The 17,324-nt window shown below is 36.2% G+C and overlaps 1 protein-coding gene across 1 annotated transcript in view; it reads left to right on the top strand.

The window, feature by feature from the left end:
• Positions 1-15,919, top strand: part of LMBRD1 (LMBR1 domain containing 1) — a 68,798-nt gene extending 52,879 nt beyond the window's left edge. Inside the window, exons 14-16 of the mRNA XM_058834724.1 lie at positions 4,150-4,225; positions 14,676-14,767; positions 14,928-15,919. Of these exons, the coding sequence (XP_058690707.1) occupies positions 4,150-4,225; positions 14,676-14,767; positions 14,928-15,047 (288 nt within the window). The 3' untranslated portion in view covers positions 15,048-15,919. The remainder of the gene's footprint in view (positions 1-4,149; positions 4,226-14,675; positions 14,768-14,927) is intronic.
• The last annotated feature ends 1,405 nt before the right edge of the window (positions 15,920-17,324 follow it).

Here is a 17,324-nt window from a genome sequence, read left to right as displayed (position 1 = left end):
CAAGGAGAAATTTAACTTGGAGTCTTGTTAAATAGGTGAGAACAGGAACTTGCTCAACTTAAATGTGTTGGTGTGGTAGGATTGTCACTGCAGGAAGTGGAAGTCTTAGTAAATGCTACTTTACTGCTGTCTTTACATTTGAATTATCTGGTAATGGGCAGTTGGTCATCCTGATACTAATCCAAGCACAATAATAGAATCACTGTAGGGAATTCAAATATTTAGTATTTAGGAAGTGTAATGCATTTTTTTAGTTTTTATGCTAAGTATAACACAAAATAAATATGCTTAGGTATGTAGAAATTGGCTCAACTTGTCAGAATTAGGGTAGTGGTAGCGTGAAACTAAGGTGAAAGTCAGTTTAGGTGCATTTACATGGAACTTCTGGCATGGTTGCTTACTGTTTATGTAGCCTACAACATCATATAGCTGTATCTGAATTAGTTATGAGCTCAAGTCCCTGTAAAAGACAGTTTGGGTTTTTTTTTTTATGTTGTGGAATGATTGTATGCCTCCAATTACAGTGCAGAACCAATGTGGGTGTAAGAGTGGGAAGAACAATTCCGTTAGGGGTCCTACTGAATTAGTCTTTAAGACTTGCAGCGAACTGAGTATAGATCCCTTTGTGATAAAGTTTGTAGATAGCATGGAATATTTCAAGAGAAAAACAAATAATAAAGGCTGTAGCTGGCAGTGTGTTTTGCTTTATGAATAAAATAAACTGCATATATTAAGGGAGGCAGAATGTTTGATACTTAACACTTGCATGTTAGCTGTTTATGACAAGAAGTATCTGAAGATAAATGCATAATTTCTAAGGAAAAAGGGTCAAGAAAATAGAGCACAGCAGCAGGAAGACTCTTGTCATTCTTGCAGCTATAGTAATATAATTCTGGTCAGCACTGCAAGAAGGATGAGTTGGAATGGTTGAGTAGAGCTGTAACTTTCTGTTGAAAGGATTAAAAAATAATTTGGTCAAGATAGCCATCCTGGGTCCTCAGCTTATGTCTCATTTCGAAGAGATGTGTTTCAAGTGCATAATCTAATTTGAGTAGAAACTGTTTTTTTTGTTAAAATAACACAAGACACAAAGAATATGCTGGTAAATTACATCTGACTTCTCTGGCATACCAAATAGATACAAGATTTTTTGAAAACATCCTATTAGAGTATTTCACAATGTACCAGAAATATTTTCTGTGCCTGACTACCTTGGTAACTGGATGTTAAATTTTGATATTGAAGTGAGGAGAGAGCGAGTCTCTCTCCTCACTCAAATTCTCTTCTTGAATGAAGAGGAGCAAGATATTTTTCTATGGATGTAGAAATGAAGAGGTTCTTAAGAGCTAGGAATAGGTGATTATGGATTTAGGAGTGTTCGGGAACATAACCAGGAGCAGGGCAAGTGAACTAGACATAGCAAGCTTCCTGATGATGAGAACCCTATGTACCAGCTCACTTTGACAGTTCAGGTTTTCATTGTGCTCTCACACTACTGTTGATTTCATCCTTTAAAGTAACACCACTGGTAACCAACAGTATGTAAGAACCAAGCAATAAATGAGCATAATTCCAGGAAAGCTTAGTGGATGGGTGGGCTGATAAACATGTGTATGACTCATGCTGGCTCATAGACTATGTGAAAGGAGTATTTCCCACTTTGCTTTGCTCTACAGTAATTACAAATCTAGTAATGTGTCAAACTAAATAGTTATCACAATCTCTAGTAATGCATGAGATATGTTAGATTCCTGTTTGAATCTTGAACTGTTTCCTTTGGAAACAGCTCTTTTGGCAAGTGCTTTTAATTTGGAGGTGCTGATAACTTTTCCCTTTAACTGAATATGTATGTAAAAGCGGAGCTTTTGTGAGGCAATTAACATTAACTAGATGTGGGCTACTTGCTTTATTAACTCCGAGCACTGGTGTGTTCAAAACATGTGACCCCAATTCATTAAAAGTGTCTTCAGCTGTAGTGTCTGTAGGAAACCTTTGAAAATTGATTTTGGATATTGTGCCATACCAACCAAATCCCTCTGTAGGAGTTTGTTCAACTTTCATAACTCTTCAGACACCAAGGACAGCTTGGCTTCACATCTTGGAGCAATTTATTGTATCTGTTAATCAGCAATGAGTCTTTTCATAACTTTTCACAAAGAAAGAATTGTATCCACATCCAGGCCACCTTCTTAGCTTTCTAGCAAAAGCATCACTTTGCCTGTGCTTGAGGTATAATTCCTGTTTCTGTTCAATAAGGCCAAGGGTTATTTTGCCTTTGTCTGAAAGAAAAACCACTGCTTCCTGATATTTGTACCCATTGGACCTCTAAGACTTGGTTGACCCAGACAGGAATTAAAAAGCCAGTACTTGCCTAAGCAGCATAGATACTTTTCCATGTTTCTCTGGTTGGGGACCAGAACAGCAACAATCATCACACAGATAAATTGGAGGAGTGGAGCTAAATTGCAGGACCCAGAGTGTCTCCACTGTCAGCAGCAGGATTCCAGCAGTATCATCCCTTAGATGGCTAAGTGTGGAAACAGGTCTTTCCAAGTTTTTGGTCCTTAACATATGCAGAAACTAACCACGCAGGTCTAACAGGCTGTGTCCTAACCCTTAATAACTTGCTATTATCTGAAGTGTCCAAAATGTGTCAGCTCTTGGAGCACACATACTCAGTTACTGTCCATAGTTTTGTCTCATGCTTGGCCTTGATGCATCCTGCTTTCAGCCTTGGAATAGGTGGGATAACAGAACACTAAAGTTTTATTCTGGCAATACTAGTAAGATTAAGACTAAAAATGTCTTAAATTGTGGGAATGTTTATGGAGAACAGCGACACAAGACCTGGAAAAAAGCATAGGTGTTGTCAAAGAAAGCCCATAGGTCTAACTATTGTATTTAAAATTCTGTTAATATGTTAAAGGGAATGAAAATAAAGAAGACAAAACTTTGAAATGGCTATTTTGTCATTGTTTTGTGCTTTTCATGTGTCCTGTGGAATTTTACAAGGTATGATACTGTTCTTTTGAAAGAAGTTCTTGCTATGACTGAGAAATGTAAGCTGGAATAGTGACAGCCAGCTGGAATACATTCTGGAGAAGGGAAACTGCTAAATGTACACTGAATAATTGAAATTTCACGTGTTCTGTTGTTTCTGTCTACACATTCGCTCTTGTTCCTGATCCCTGTGACTAAGTCTTATTCCTTTTAAATCTGTTTAAGGCAGTCTCCCTGCTGTCATGGCCTTGCGTTAAACAAAATTAACTGCATGTACAATTTGCTGCTTTTTTGGATAGACACTGAGTTTCTCTTGACTGTTCAGAGTGAAAGCTGAATTTGCTTAATATTGGTAAACTTCCTCAATTAAGTCGTTAGAGCTTAGTTTTATGTGCCAGCTTATACTGATTGCTTATATGTTTTAAGGAATGTTTTTCAGTGAAGAAAAGGTATTGACTCTTACTGGTTTCTCTTTAGAGGGTTTTCTGTTTAGGAAATCATGAGGGTGCAAGTAAGTACAGTAGGTATGACACCCTTTAAAGTGAATCAGGGTATAAAAAAATCAATGTAGTGCAAAGGATTTACATTGCTAAAACTATTCACTGATTGTTCAAAAACGGAGTTCGTGTTCCTTGAAAGGGTCAGTTTTCCAAAGATTTGGGACATTTAAGACATCTGGGGTTTCAATAGTTCACTTAAGCATAATTTCTCTTCTTCTACTCTGGCAGTCCAAGTATGTTGCATGCTACCATCTGGCTTTTAAACCAGAAGTAAACTGTATTCATTATCGTTACCAATACTAACACTTTTGTAGTGTCTTCATCACCAAAGTTGATTTTCAAATTAATTTTATGCACAGTTAAAAAATCTAGTTTCAGAGCTCAAGTATATTTTTCTCAAGTCTTCAGGAAGAACACAAGCTATTAATTTTTTAAATTAAATCATATTTAGAAATGTTTTTGTTTTACTCCTTACAGCTTACTCTGCATATACTGTTCAAAAATAATACTTTTGAATATTCTAAGAGCTCTGTTCAAGTTTCTTTTTAATTAATTCACTGGAAAATATATTTGGTTTCTGCACTATCATTGTCTATGGAAGACTGCTGCAGGTAGACTAGTGTACTAATTTTCCTTATTTATAATGCAGAGTAATAAGACAATTGATGGTCAGCGAAGGAATGTGACACTTGTTTCTAAAGACTGTGATGCAGATGCACCTGAAGGTAAGATAAATTTGTTTCCTGTATTTCTAATGTGATAGGTGCATGCTCAGCTGTAATAAGCAGCTTAATCTGTCTTCATGAAAGCCTGAAATGAAGCTTTGATGTATAGTTAAGTTAAAGCTTACTTTATTCATTTAAAGGAATGACTATTTTTAGTAGAAACCATGGGTAACAAAGCCATGTTAACTGTAAAATTTTACATTTGCTTTAAATGTGTACATAGAAGATCATAAAAAAAACCCCTGCTGGTGAATAGCTTAGCATTGGAAGTGCACTTTGTGGATGCTAGCTCTGGAGCAGGCTGCAGGGAGCCTGCAGACACTGCAGGCCGCATAGCTTTCTCAAGTCCAGCCTGAGAAAGTAGCCTGGGAAGTTTTAAGGAGGAATCAAAACAATTCTTAGAGACAGAAAACAGCCGTGCCAGGTGCTGTTTGTCCGTCCCTTGTTTTCTTTGCAGGAGAGAGTCAGGGGGTGGTGTGCACCACTGATCAATGATGGTGATGTAGCAGTTTACTAACCAATAAGAGTTTCCTTTCTGTACTTTCCATGAACCAGTCTATAAAACAAGCCTGAAGTAATAAACTAGAGAAATTCTCCTGTTCTGACTCCATGAGTCTGTGTCGTCTCTCCTCGCTGTTCCTAATAGAGCGACACACTTCACTGTGGATGTTTATCATACAAACATGCAGATAAGTATTCTATTTGGTTTCTCTACTCAGGAAAACTAAGGTCTGAGCTTCTCAGTGGAACTTGAGATTCTCAGTGGAAAGTTACAGATAAGAGAATTGCATAACCTTTAATGAGATGTAAACATGGACTCTTCCATGAGCAATGATACCAGTAGAACTAAAAATCTTAAGACTGTTTTTTTCTAATTCTCTTAGAGTTATGCTGGAAATTATAGGGAATGATAAATTTTTTTCAGCTGTATTACTAAATGTCCCATTTTTGACTGTTATTTGGGCAGAAGATGTATTAGGGATATTCGGGAGTTAAGTAGTAACTAGCAAGCAGATGGCTAATGCTGGAATGTTCCTTGAGTTTCCATCTCTGTAGGCCTTAATGTTGATTTTTTTATATTTTTATTTTTCTTTCAAGAGAGTGGTAACATTTTATTTAGTGCTTATTCATCTGTGAAACTTTACTAAGGCTGTGAATGAGTTTTAGCCTGGTTTCATTAAAAAAAACAAGCTAATTGAAATCATGCTGGTTTTATTTTTTGCAGTCTTACTTTACACTTCCCTTCCCTGTGCATATAAACAGTTTTTTCACAGTATGAATTGCAAAAAACATTGCAATACTGATAGTACTCTTTAAGGTCACAATCATATTGATTGTGCTAACACTGATCTCAACATAAGATTTATAGCCTTCAGAATGGTCCAGATTTTTTCGAATCCAAGCCTTCAGTTCTTACTCTGGCCAACTTTCAGCTCCTCTGTATGAACAGCAGTTGTACTGTATGTGCATTTCTATCCTTAGAAAATGCTCAACAGTGTTAGTTAATTGATAGATAAATAGTTGTCCTGTATTCTCCACTTATTATCAGTATTGTGTAACTCCTGATTTTTTGACTGCTTCTAGTTCTTAACAGCCACTCAGTTTTTCTCTACTTTGGTTACTTGAAAATATACAGCTTGGTTTATTTTTGTACTAGTGATGGTAACAGGACCATTAGTTCTTTGTTCCTGGTCTGTCAAGCCAGGTCTCTTCTGCGGGGCAGCTCCCTTGTTATCTTCAAATGTAGTATATGTGTTAGTCTCATTCCTGGTGGTTCATAGCATTTCCCAAGGGGGATAGATTCTTTTTTCCCCCCTTCCTTTCCCCCATACTTCAAATTATTCATCCATTTTTCTGATTGCTGTTTTTAGACTTAATGCGGTTTCGAGTGTTTAGATATTTTGACAAATATAATCATTCAATTCATGTTTAAACTGCCCTGTTTTTGTGATTAAAAATAGAAACTCTGGCAAAATTTAGAAGAGCAAATACGTTGCTTTTCAAAATTAGATCACTTTTGTCCAAGTCGTACAGATATTTGTTTCTTGTAAGCAGCTTCTTGACTTGGCCAGTATCTGCTGAAAGCAGAATATACTCACTGGCATTGATAAGCTTGTTAGTCTTGACCTTTGTGAGAGAAATTAAAGTAGTCTAATTCCTCAGACTTTGCTTAATTATAGGAACTGGGATTGGATTGGAAATTTACTGAATTCCACCCATACTTGATTTTTTTTAAATACATTTAATAATTTACATGTTTTTTTTCCTTAGTTTATTTTCATCAATGGAAGCAATATGCTGATGCTTAAAACTAGTTTTCTGAGTACACAAGTTGGTCTGTGTAAATTATGGCTTTGGTTTATCATCATCATGTTGTTGCAGTGGCTGAGTCATAGTCTCCTTTCTTAATAGAAAAGAGGTGGAGAATATATTGATATGCTGTCCTGCACTAAACTAGTATCAGTAGAAGATGGATGTGTTGTATTAACTGGAGATGATACATTCAGGCCATTCATGTGTTTTTATAAATGAAAGAAAATTTATTTTTGTAATAATCAACTTTAAAAAAAAGTTGTGTTAGTGAAAACACTATTGATTGTTTCATTCAGTCAGTTTTAGAAACTGGAAATGTAATCCTTACCTTGGAATACCTGCCATTTTTAATAGCTGGTAACAAAACTAATGAAAAGAAGTAGATGCTATTCTTTTGTCATCAGACAGAGCATCATGACAAATCGTACTTATTTCAAAAGTAGGAACTAAAATTCTAAATACAATTTCTCTTGTTTTTAAGGATATTAGACATGGGCAAAAATAGATGCAAATAACTTTAAGATAAAGATTGATCAAGCACTGGCAGTTTGAGTTTCCTTCTGTGGTACTAGAGTTTTATGTAAACCAGTGATCTGTAACTAAATGCAGACACTGATTTGTCTCCTCAATTAATTTTGTTCCATTTAAAGTGATTTAATTCTAGCAGGTGTTTTTTCTTAAACAAAAAAATGACGTTTTAATGGTTGTGCTGATAGATAAGCTTCTAGCAATCTGCTGTCTTATTGAATGCTCAGATGTTGGAGATATGATCTCTACTTACTGTTACTGTAAATTATTTTTTTCTTTCTCCAATGGTAAGAGAGACCCTGATCAAGCTGTAACAGCTAATATTCAGGCTTTATTGGGCAGTGTTTCCTGTAGATTGTTTTAAATGTTTGGTTTGGTCCAAAGGACAATTTCACTTCCTGGAGAATCACAAGGCAGTTAAAATGCAATCTTACAAAAAACAGATTCTTGTGTATTTATAGTTAGATGTATAATTTGTGGGGTTTTAGCATTATCTGCTTTAATTCAGCAAAGCTTGTCTCTATTTACTCCTGATATGCAGGAGGTAAATATGTTTTATACTCAGATAAGGCTCATAATGGTGTAACTACATGAAACAGATTAGAAGACAAAAAACAATTATAGCAGCATGCATCTTATAATTCAAAGTACCTTTTTTTTAGTTAAATATTTTGCACAGAAGGTTTTTGTTTTGGTTAACTTAAAAAACTTTTTAGGTAGATTTTTGGGGGCAGCAAGCTCAATATATTTTTCTAGGCAAAACAAGCTTTAGTTTCCAGTGTTCAATACAGTTGGGCAAAAATATAATTTGATGGCTGTTTTCAAGGGCTAATGACAGCTAAAGTGTTGGGTCCACAATTCAGTTGAGTATGAGGTAAAGCAGAGAAGTTCAATTATGTGATTAAGACTCCTGAAGCAGGACTAATGGGGTTGAAAACTTGGTATAGGTTTAGCTTAACAGGTTAATGGGATTTAATGTAAATGAGCAGTGACTCAGCTGCAAGCCTGAACTATGAGATCTGATAAACACTATCCTCTTTCTAGATTAGAAGATCTAGTTTTTAAATATCACTCACTTTAAATGTATAACTTGCTCTGAATTCCCCTTAGATTCTCTTCCTTCATTGAGGAAATGAGCCTTGCCCAAGGCCTGTTGCATGCTAGGTACAGTCCGTCTGCTAGGCCTTTTTCATAGACCTGCACTGACTTGGAGCTACATGTGAACTGAGGGGGAAAAAAAAATCTCATTTCTAAGGCTTTGAAATGAGGTTTTACTGTGCTGACTTGATCTGTGCCATCTTCTGAAACAAACTTATTAGCTAGAAGTCAGAAAGTTCAGGACTTCAGACTTTATTTTTGCCTGAATAAAGACTAAATATAGGCATTACTCAAGCTGGAAAGAAGGCCCAAATACAAATGCCAAAACAGGAGCATAATCTGTTTTTCTTCTAGAGAAATGCAGGACACATGTAAAGGGAAACCACAAGCAAGTTGCTCAGAACCCTCAACATCAGTAATTTTTTATGAAGGGTTATGTGATGTAGGTTATCAATTCCAAATTTTTGTTCTAAATGAATTAATTTGAAAAGTTACAAAATTCTTCCCATAAATTAAGGATTTTAGTGAGTACTTTCAATTTTCCTGTTGCTTTGTGAATGACCTTACTAATACTTTACCCTGAATCTATACCAAACACTTTTGAAGTCCTCTATAACCATAACTCCATATAGATAAGCACAGTGGTGCATGTGTGAGCTCAGAAAGCCCTGTTTGGCACCTGTAAACAGTATGAGCAGCTAAGAGTGCTGTAAATATGTTTTTGCAGTACATTGTTCACTGACATGCAGGTGTAGATATGTCAATTCCTGCAATTATTTTTCCTAAAGGAGGAGGTTTTGCTAAGAAAGAAAATAATAGGCTAAGCTGTCTGCTGCTTCCTTTGTAGAGTTTTGCATCTGTGTTCATCCCTAGAGTATTGCCTTTGATGTTTATCACTGGCTATATCTTTATAATAAGAGTTGTTTGCTTCTAGTTACTTAAAAATAAAGTTTTCAAGGGAGACTCACAGAATGAATTGCCACCTTAAACTTTAAAGCTCTACAAGAGGCAAAGGCGTGAAATAACCATTATGGCTTGTCTTTAAACTCATCTGGCCAGTGCTTGTAATTAACCTGAATTGTACACAATGTTTCCAAGGATCTCTACTTTCAAGGAAATCACTTTTTGAATGCTTTTTCCATCAGCAGGCTGATCCAGTGGTTTATTGCTTCCCTGTAGAAAATGGGCATTATCTCTTTGGAATTACAGTGGCTTCAGATTTAGCTTTTGGCTAATGCTGTACATTTCACTTTATACATGGACTTGTAGTATTTTCCTCACTTGAGGGTACTTAATAAACATTAAAATCAAGTCATCCTTTAAACTTAAGAAAAATGAGATTAACAGGTTTAGCTCTTCAAATCCCATTAAATGTTTTTCACCTAGTCTGTTAATACATGCAAATCTTGGCACCCTCGCAGATTCTCTGTAACCAAAGTGAAGTAGAAACCTTATAACTGGGTGAAATTTTGCATTATAATGCTGTAACTGTGCTAGGATGGACTCCAAATCTAAAATGGCCTGAAAAGGACTGACAGGCTCACAGAATGTTTAGGAGGAAGTAGTGAAAACTCTTGCTATGTTTAGCTCAAGTTTGCTTGTGCCTGGCTGTAAGATTCAGAACTTCCTACAACTAAATCCTTCATTCATACATAAATGCAAATCCTGTTCATACGTGTCACTTCGTTCAAATTTGAATGTTGGGGAAAAAATGTGACACCCAGATCACTCAATAGGACATTATTTTTATTATTTAGCATTTAGGAACTTTTTTCTTTCTCCTTCTTTTGATACAGAATCTTGGAGGATCTTACTGGAAGCCTCCTTATGCTATGAAGCCCTGCTAGCACTGATAGGACATGAAAATTCTCAAACCATTTAATGTAAACATTCATAATGTGTAATTATCATCAAGAAATTTTGTGACTGCTGCAGTTGTTCATGTACTGTAAAATAACTGCAAGTCACTATTGGTTGTCCAGACTTGTAACTTTTGTTACAAAATCAGAACTGACTATTTGTTATAAAATCAGACTGATTCACATCAATTACATAATTTTTCTGTCTAGTTTTATATCGGATTGTGTTTGATTTGCAGATAGATCATGAGAAGTATCATACACAACTTACCTGTAGTTTGAAGCACTGAAAAAACAGAATTTGCTTTCTAAATAACTTGTCCCAAATAGCTTTTCCAAGCTCCTCATTAGTTCCTGGTTTCCAGGTTTCTGGCTTCTCCTTAGCCTGTGAAATATTTTCCTTTGTCAGGATTTTATTCCAAACCTACTGAGCAGCTTCTGTTGAATAAGGTAGCATTTTGGATTCGACTTTATCTGGCTAGACTTTTGGTCTCTACAGGTCTAATTTAGGTGCCATCTCATTACCACTTCCAGCTAAGCAAAAAAAAAACAAACAACCTGCACCAAAGCCAGACAATTGGGATGAAACAGCAGGCAGCTTTTTTTGCTTGTATGTTTGACCTAGATTTTAGAAGATAGCTGCAAACTGTTGTTTAACATCTGAGTGATTTGATACTCCTGCTTCTGTAGTGCACTGTAGTACTTCAAAGTGCTGTCAGCTTGAAGTGTTGGAAGCTTAGTGATTCACATCTCTAAGTGGGGAGTTATTGTAGCTACATACAACCAGTTGGGAAATATTTTCAGATCCCTGCTATATGTGAGTAGTATGTGTTCCAATATGCTTTTCAGTCTGATAAGGGATCAAAGGTTTAATTTTAATGCAAAGTTAACCTTGGAGCAAGCGGTGCTGAAGCTGTTTAATACTTGCTTTATTGTGAAAGCTGAAGGAGGTGATGAATTGAAATTTAAGAACTTTCTGGGAGATGTTAGCTGAGAGAAAGATAACTGGTATGGGATGCCACAATCCAAAGTTGTAAAAGCTTTGTTTAGGAGATTAATTTTAGCTTGTGAAACCAGAGAAGTAGCAGCAGTGGAGGGGCTGGATTGTCAAGTGCAAAGACAGGGTCAACAGCTGAATGAAGCTACTATTAATTCAGTGTGTATATATGTCTCTGTGTGTATATATATATATCACAGCAGAGAAGAATATGGAATAAATGGGGATATGCTCAAACAGTAGAAACTTGTAGAAACTAATGAGTAAGGGGCAATTAAGAACATAGTATACAATCTTTAACATAAACTTCTGTGGGCTTTGGAAGTACTTGAGTGACCTTAACATTATAAAATATTGATCACAATGTTAGGTTGTGGGACGAAAGGTACAAAACTGGGACATTTTAATATACCTGTTAATATCCTGCTGTAGAGACTCCTGAAGCTTGCTTTGTCTCAACAATTTGATCTGTGACCAAAGCCATACCTAGAACCTTCAAGCAGCAGCTGCTTTTTGCAACTCAGCTTTTGATTTGTTGGCAGCAAGACTGTATGAAATAAGTAATCTTGGATACATGAAGCTATGCCTTCAATACTTTTGAGGTCTGAAATTTTGCACTGCTTAGATGTTCAAGCACAGTAAGGATGTGGCTTTTTCTTTGGAACTAGTTTTGATTGTATTTTAAGTAAAACTAGGTTCTGCTTGAAACTGACATAGACTTCATCTGTCTTTGGATAACATTCTCACTTTGGGGTTTTCCATCCAAAAATACCATTGTTATTTAGATATGTTGTCTCAATATCTACCTTCATGTAATGATTTTGAGCACACACAGGACCTAAGAGGTAGTCTGGTCCAACTCCCCAGCATGGGACAAGTAGAGCAGGTTGTTCACATCCATCCAGCTGTGAATGTCTGAGGGACAGCCTACTTCAATGTTTACCTATGCTGATTGCCTCTCCTACTATTTATTAGATGTATTTCTTGCTGCAGCTCTGTCATCTGTTATCGTGTTGTTAGGCTGGTCTAGGAGGAATCTCATTTAATACTTTGTAAGCCCCCACTAGATAGCAGAGGCAGCAGTAAGACGCACCTGCAGACACCTTTACTTCAAGATGGAAGAACACACCTTCATTTGTCTGCTGTATGCTCCAGGATGTTGCAGAGGTCCTCCACTAGATTTGCTTCATTAAGTCTATGTGGCTTTTGTACTGGGCAGCCCAAAATGGCACCATTGCAGATGCAGTTTGTCACAGTGGAAGAACTAATCAGTTTCCTGGACTTCTGCTGTATTCCAGATAGTGAAGCCTGATATTCAGTTATATTTCTGAGTTATAGATGAGCACTGGTGACTACATGTTCTGTTTGTCTGTTGGGAGATGAGGTTGCTTTCTGCACAGTTGCATTATATCTGGTCAACCCTCAGCCTGCACTACTGCATAGTGTCACTTTGTTCCAGGTGCAGAGCTTCTGTCTCTGTTAAACCCTGAGGAGGGTTTCAAAGGGCTTGAAAAATAACCCTTTCCTAAATCTAGGAAAGGTAAATCAATCCTAAATCAACATCTAGGATGTTGGACCTCTGCTCTTTATTTCTCCCCAGTTTGATCTGTGGATTTACAGAGGGTATAATCTGTTTCATAGTCTAGTTGATTAATGAAGAGGTAAAACAAGTGTACAGCATTGACTTTCAGATAATGTCAATGTTTATAAATTACATTGTTCACAACAATTTTTAACCCTTCTCTAAGAAAACATTTCCTTCTACATGCTTTTGTGAAAGCTCACTGTGTTTTGAGGTACATAAGACTTCATCAGTAAGTTCTCTTTGGGTTTTCTGTGCACAAAATCACGTTTTAGGCTTTAATACTTGGCTTTGAACAGAATTACCATTGTAATTTATCATAAACTTCCTGGAAGAAGCCTTAATTTGAAAATAGTACATTAAGTGTAGCTGTTTCTTACCATAATGATAAACTTCATCAGTGAACTCAAAACAAAAAATAGTTGACTCTTCTGGTAGTAATGACTATTAGTATTTGTCATTCTTTATTTTAAGAATTGTTGTCTTGAATCCTGGCTGTTTGGCTTTGTGCCTTGGTCAGCACTACATATGTACATAGAGTAGGTTGTATTTAAATGGTGGCAGGTACCTACTGGAGGCTTGGTAGCTTTCCATGTGTACTTTTGTTCCACATATCAAGATCCATTTAATATTCACATTGATCATTCTGGATAACAAGTAGCTATCTTAATTCAGGCTATTCATTATAACTTATTCTAAATTGAGTCATCTGGAGGAATCAGTTGATGAAAAATGTCATGTTAGCCAATTAAATAACATTAGTTCAGAAGCAATAGATAACATTTAGTTATCTGATCTTGTAACAAACATTGCACAGAAATATTCTCACAAGGTCAAGCTATTCCAAAATATTTATCATCATCTATTTAACCTAATTGTTATAAAGAGCCATCTGAATGTCTTTTAGTTGTTTTTTTTTTTAATTCAAGTGACCAGCTGGAGAGCTGCAGATGGTAGTGACAATATTACCTGCAATTAAGAAGCATCTTCACTGGCGTTTCTTACTTAGATGGCTGCTAAACGTGAGCTATATTACTATATAAGTAGTGTATCAGTCACAACTTTAGAAAGCAGGAAATCTTTACTTCAGCTTCACCTGGGGAATGTTTCCAAACCTGGAGCCTGAACTGAGGGTCAAATAGACAGTTTCTGGGTTGCTTACTTTCTCTAGTGTTCAACATGTTTGCACACCAATTCCTGCTCTGAAATGGGCTTTACGTGGGGTTTAAATCACGGTAAGCGTAGTATAAAAAAACCAAACAAACCAACCAGAAAACATTTTAGCATGAACTCAATGTGTGCACCTCCTCGCATTTGAGAGATTCATGAACTGGCTTGCATGTCCTGCTGGCTCTCCTCTAGCATAATCTTTTGAATGGCACAGGTTCAGTGTCCTATACAAGCCTTTATGCTCTTGTCTGCATGTTGAAAATTCCTTGGAAATTTGATTCTTAATTTTAAAATCTACCAGTTAGAAATGAAGAGAAATACAACCATATCAGAAAATACTATTTCAGTATTCATGTTGTTAAAGGAGTCAGGTTTAACCAGTACTGTCAGGCTTTGTGTAAAAATAAAGCTTCTTTTATCGGGGTTGCAAAAGGCCCAGTGTATGTTGGGTGTTTTATTGCGTACATGACTTTTAGATTTTTTACAAAGCTTATGTAATCCTGGTAGAGACACTGGTTTTTGTAGTCCTGAAATATGTGTTTTAATCCAGAATCTGCTTTGTATGGCTGTGGTTAATAGAAAATGGCAAGTGAGCTCCCTTTTGGAGAGATTCTAGTTAATAATTGACATATCTGCATGAGAAATTGTTCCCAATAGTAACGGGGTTACCTCTGTAACTTGTAGCTTCATGTTACCTGTCACAGTCACTCTCCCATGACATGAAGTGTTCCTTTTGCATAGCTTCTTGGTACAGGAGAGTAAATTACATGTAATAGAGTGTAATCATTCTGTAGAGCTAAACACTCTCCATAACTGCCAGAATATTATCCTACTATATGGTATTTAGCTGATTTTTTTCTGTTGCTGTTCTGTGTTAATCAGTGCTATTTCCTTTCAATTTAGATCAGTGTATTGTCACTCGGACGTACCTCTTTCTTCATAAATTTTGGTTCTTCAGTGCAGCCTATTACTTTGGGAACTGGGCATTCATTGCAGTAAGTACTTTGATTTTGGAGACCTCTGAATCAAGTTGGATAATTTACAGTAGTTGTCGTTGCATCATTTGCATCAGCACACTAGAATTTGTTTTACTTATATTGCCTTTATATGCCCCTGAACTGAATAATAATAGCACTTTCTACTTTAAATTTGCAGGTCTTTTTAATTGGATTAATTGTTTCATGCTGCAAAGGCAAGAAATCAGTCATTGAAGGTGAAGTAGATGATGACGATTCAGATATGAGTGATGATGAAGTGTCTGTTTATTATCATTGACAGCCTTTTGCCTTCAGGATGAAAAAATGCAGAACTATATTGCGAGTCATGCCCACATGGAACTCTTATCCAGATAAGCATCTTTGCACCTGTAAAAATAAAAGAAATTAGTGTACTCACTTAAAGGGATAAAAAACCTGAATATCACTTTGAGTATCACTGTTAAATGAGGACAAATGTTGAAGCTGACGTTGACTGATATATAGAACATATTTTATGATTAAACATATATGTAACCTTCTGATATATAATTTGATGAACTGGTGTAACTATTTCGTAACTCACAGTGCTATTCTGTTAACTTAGGTTTTTTAAAATATGTCCATGCTTGACTTGTAGGACTTTTTTATTCATAAATACAGCTAACTAAAATCCTGCAAAGCAGTGCAAATATTGCAAGAAAGATTTAGATGAAGTTTACAGTCGAAGAAGAGCTTGATTTAACTTCTGCATTATTTTTCCTGGTATTTCTATGTAAAACTATAGTTAACAAGAGGCTGTCAAAGTATGCCAAAAATCTTATTAAAATGGTGAATCTCCAGTCTGTGAAAAATAAGTCATTTTCATGCTGTGATCTCCACTGAGTTACCATGCAAATCCTCAGATAACTGTGAGGTGACTTTTGCTCTCTCAAAGGAAATCATAGTGTATCTTGCAATATTCAGCACTGTTGCAGTGTTTTGGTATGGTTCAGTTCTGAAACTTCCAGGTGCCTGTTCTGGTCGTAACCAATGGAATAATTAAGATGTGATTAATTTTTAACTTATTTTTGTCTTTAATGCAAATTGTCTAGCTTGAAGTTCTTTCAATATTTAATGTAAATGTTAATTTGTTTACAAACAATATGTTTATATAAACACAGTTCAGAAATATTTTTGTCATTCGTGTTGTCTTTGTAAATTAATCCTATTTTAGATATAGTTGCTGAGCTATATTTCTAAGGATGAAAAAATCTTGATATATCCTTTGACAGACTCTAAAAGAGAAAATGTTTACAAGGACAGGTTTTTAAGCTTCTAATGCTACCTGAGGGGACATTATAGTCTATGCAAGCACATGGAAAGGTGGTTAGGTAGTCTTTTTTATCAGACTAATTGTTAAATAGCTATTAGAATATAGGGTAGTTATGTCCTGCTCTCATGTTTGCAAACACTGAAGTTATTTCAAGAACAATCTGCCTCTTTCTGCAGTATTTCAGAACAGCAGGCTCTCAGGAACTTCTGAATTCTAATTTAGTTTCAGTATTGGAGGAGGTCTTAGGTGAGTTGTGTATTTAGTGCAGGAACACAGGGAACTGATGTTTGGACTAGAGTAACATAAAAACCTGACGTCTTTCAACAAGCCTTCTGTGCCAAATGCTCCAGTAATATAAATGTTGACGTGGCAATATGGAAGAATCACACACAGCGTAAGCTGAGTTGGAAGGGACCCACATGGATCGTAGAGTCCATCTCCTGTGCTGTAGGTGGATCATAAGCTGCAAATATGCAGTCAGGTCTGCTCAATTAATATCAATCAGTTTGCTACCAGTGTGACATTTGAAAGGACAGAAATGTATTCAAACACTGGGAGTAGGTACTGAAGTTTGACTAGGCAGTCTGAGCTGTCTAACTAGAATTAGCTGAATATTATTTAAACATGAAAACTGGGGAAACTTGCAAGGAATTATAAGAAGTTCAAGTAATTCAAACAGAAGGTGGAATGTGATGTTGACTGGGAGCTGCATCCAGAGCATAGCAAGAACTTGAATTATACTTATTTGTAGATGCCCTGGTGGAAAACTTACATGAGCTAATTTGAATAAAGTTAACTGCTCAGATGTCCTAATTTCTTTGTGGGTTTTATTCATTTTTCATCTTCAGTTTTAACCAAAAGTTGTCACTTCCTTCTTACAGCTTTGTTTGCAACACAGCTTTGCAGAGTTATATTCATTCTGCCCTAACTTTACTCTGGGGGGATTTGCTTGTCTGGGGAAGATTGTTGGGAAGGTGTTGCTCTTGTGCTGTGTAGCTGCTTTATACTATGTGCAAGCCTAGGGGATCACTGGCCAAGATGCCTGGCCAGTGCCTAGGTACATTTTGTTACAGGTCTCTCCTGTTTCTAGCATTTCCATAATTTCCAGGAATTTCTTCCCAATCCAGTTCTGTTTCCTGTCTAAATAGTCTATTTTCAGTAATATGACAATCTGTCTTTGAAATGGTGACTTTTTTAATTGGAGGACTCAGTAAGTACCAGGCTTTTTTAATCCAGGTATTAATCAGATTTATAAGCAGCCCA

This window comes from Poecile atricapillus, chromosome 3 (assembly GCF_030490865.1).
Source record: "Poecile atricapillus isolate bPoeAtr1 chromosome 3, bPoeAtr1.hap1, whole genome shotgun sequence".
Taxonomy (NCBI): Eukaryota; Metazoa; Chordata; class Aves; order Passeriformes; family Paridae; genus Poecile; species Poecile atricapillus.
Note: the sequence above shows the minus strand (reverse complement) of the source record. Positions and strands in the feature narration are given on the sequence as shown.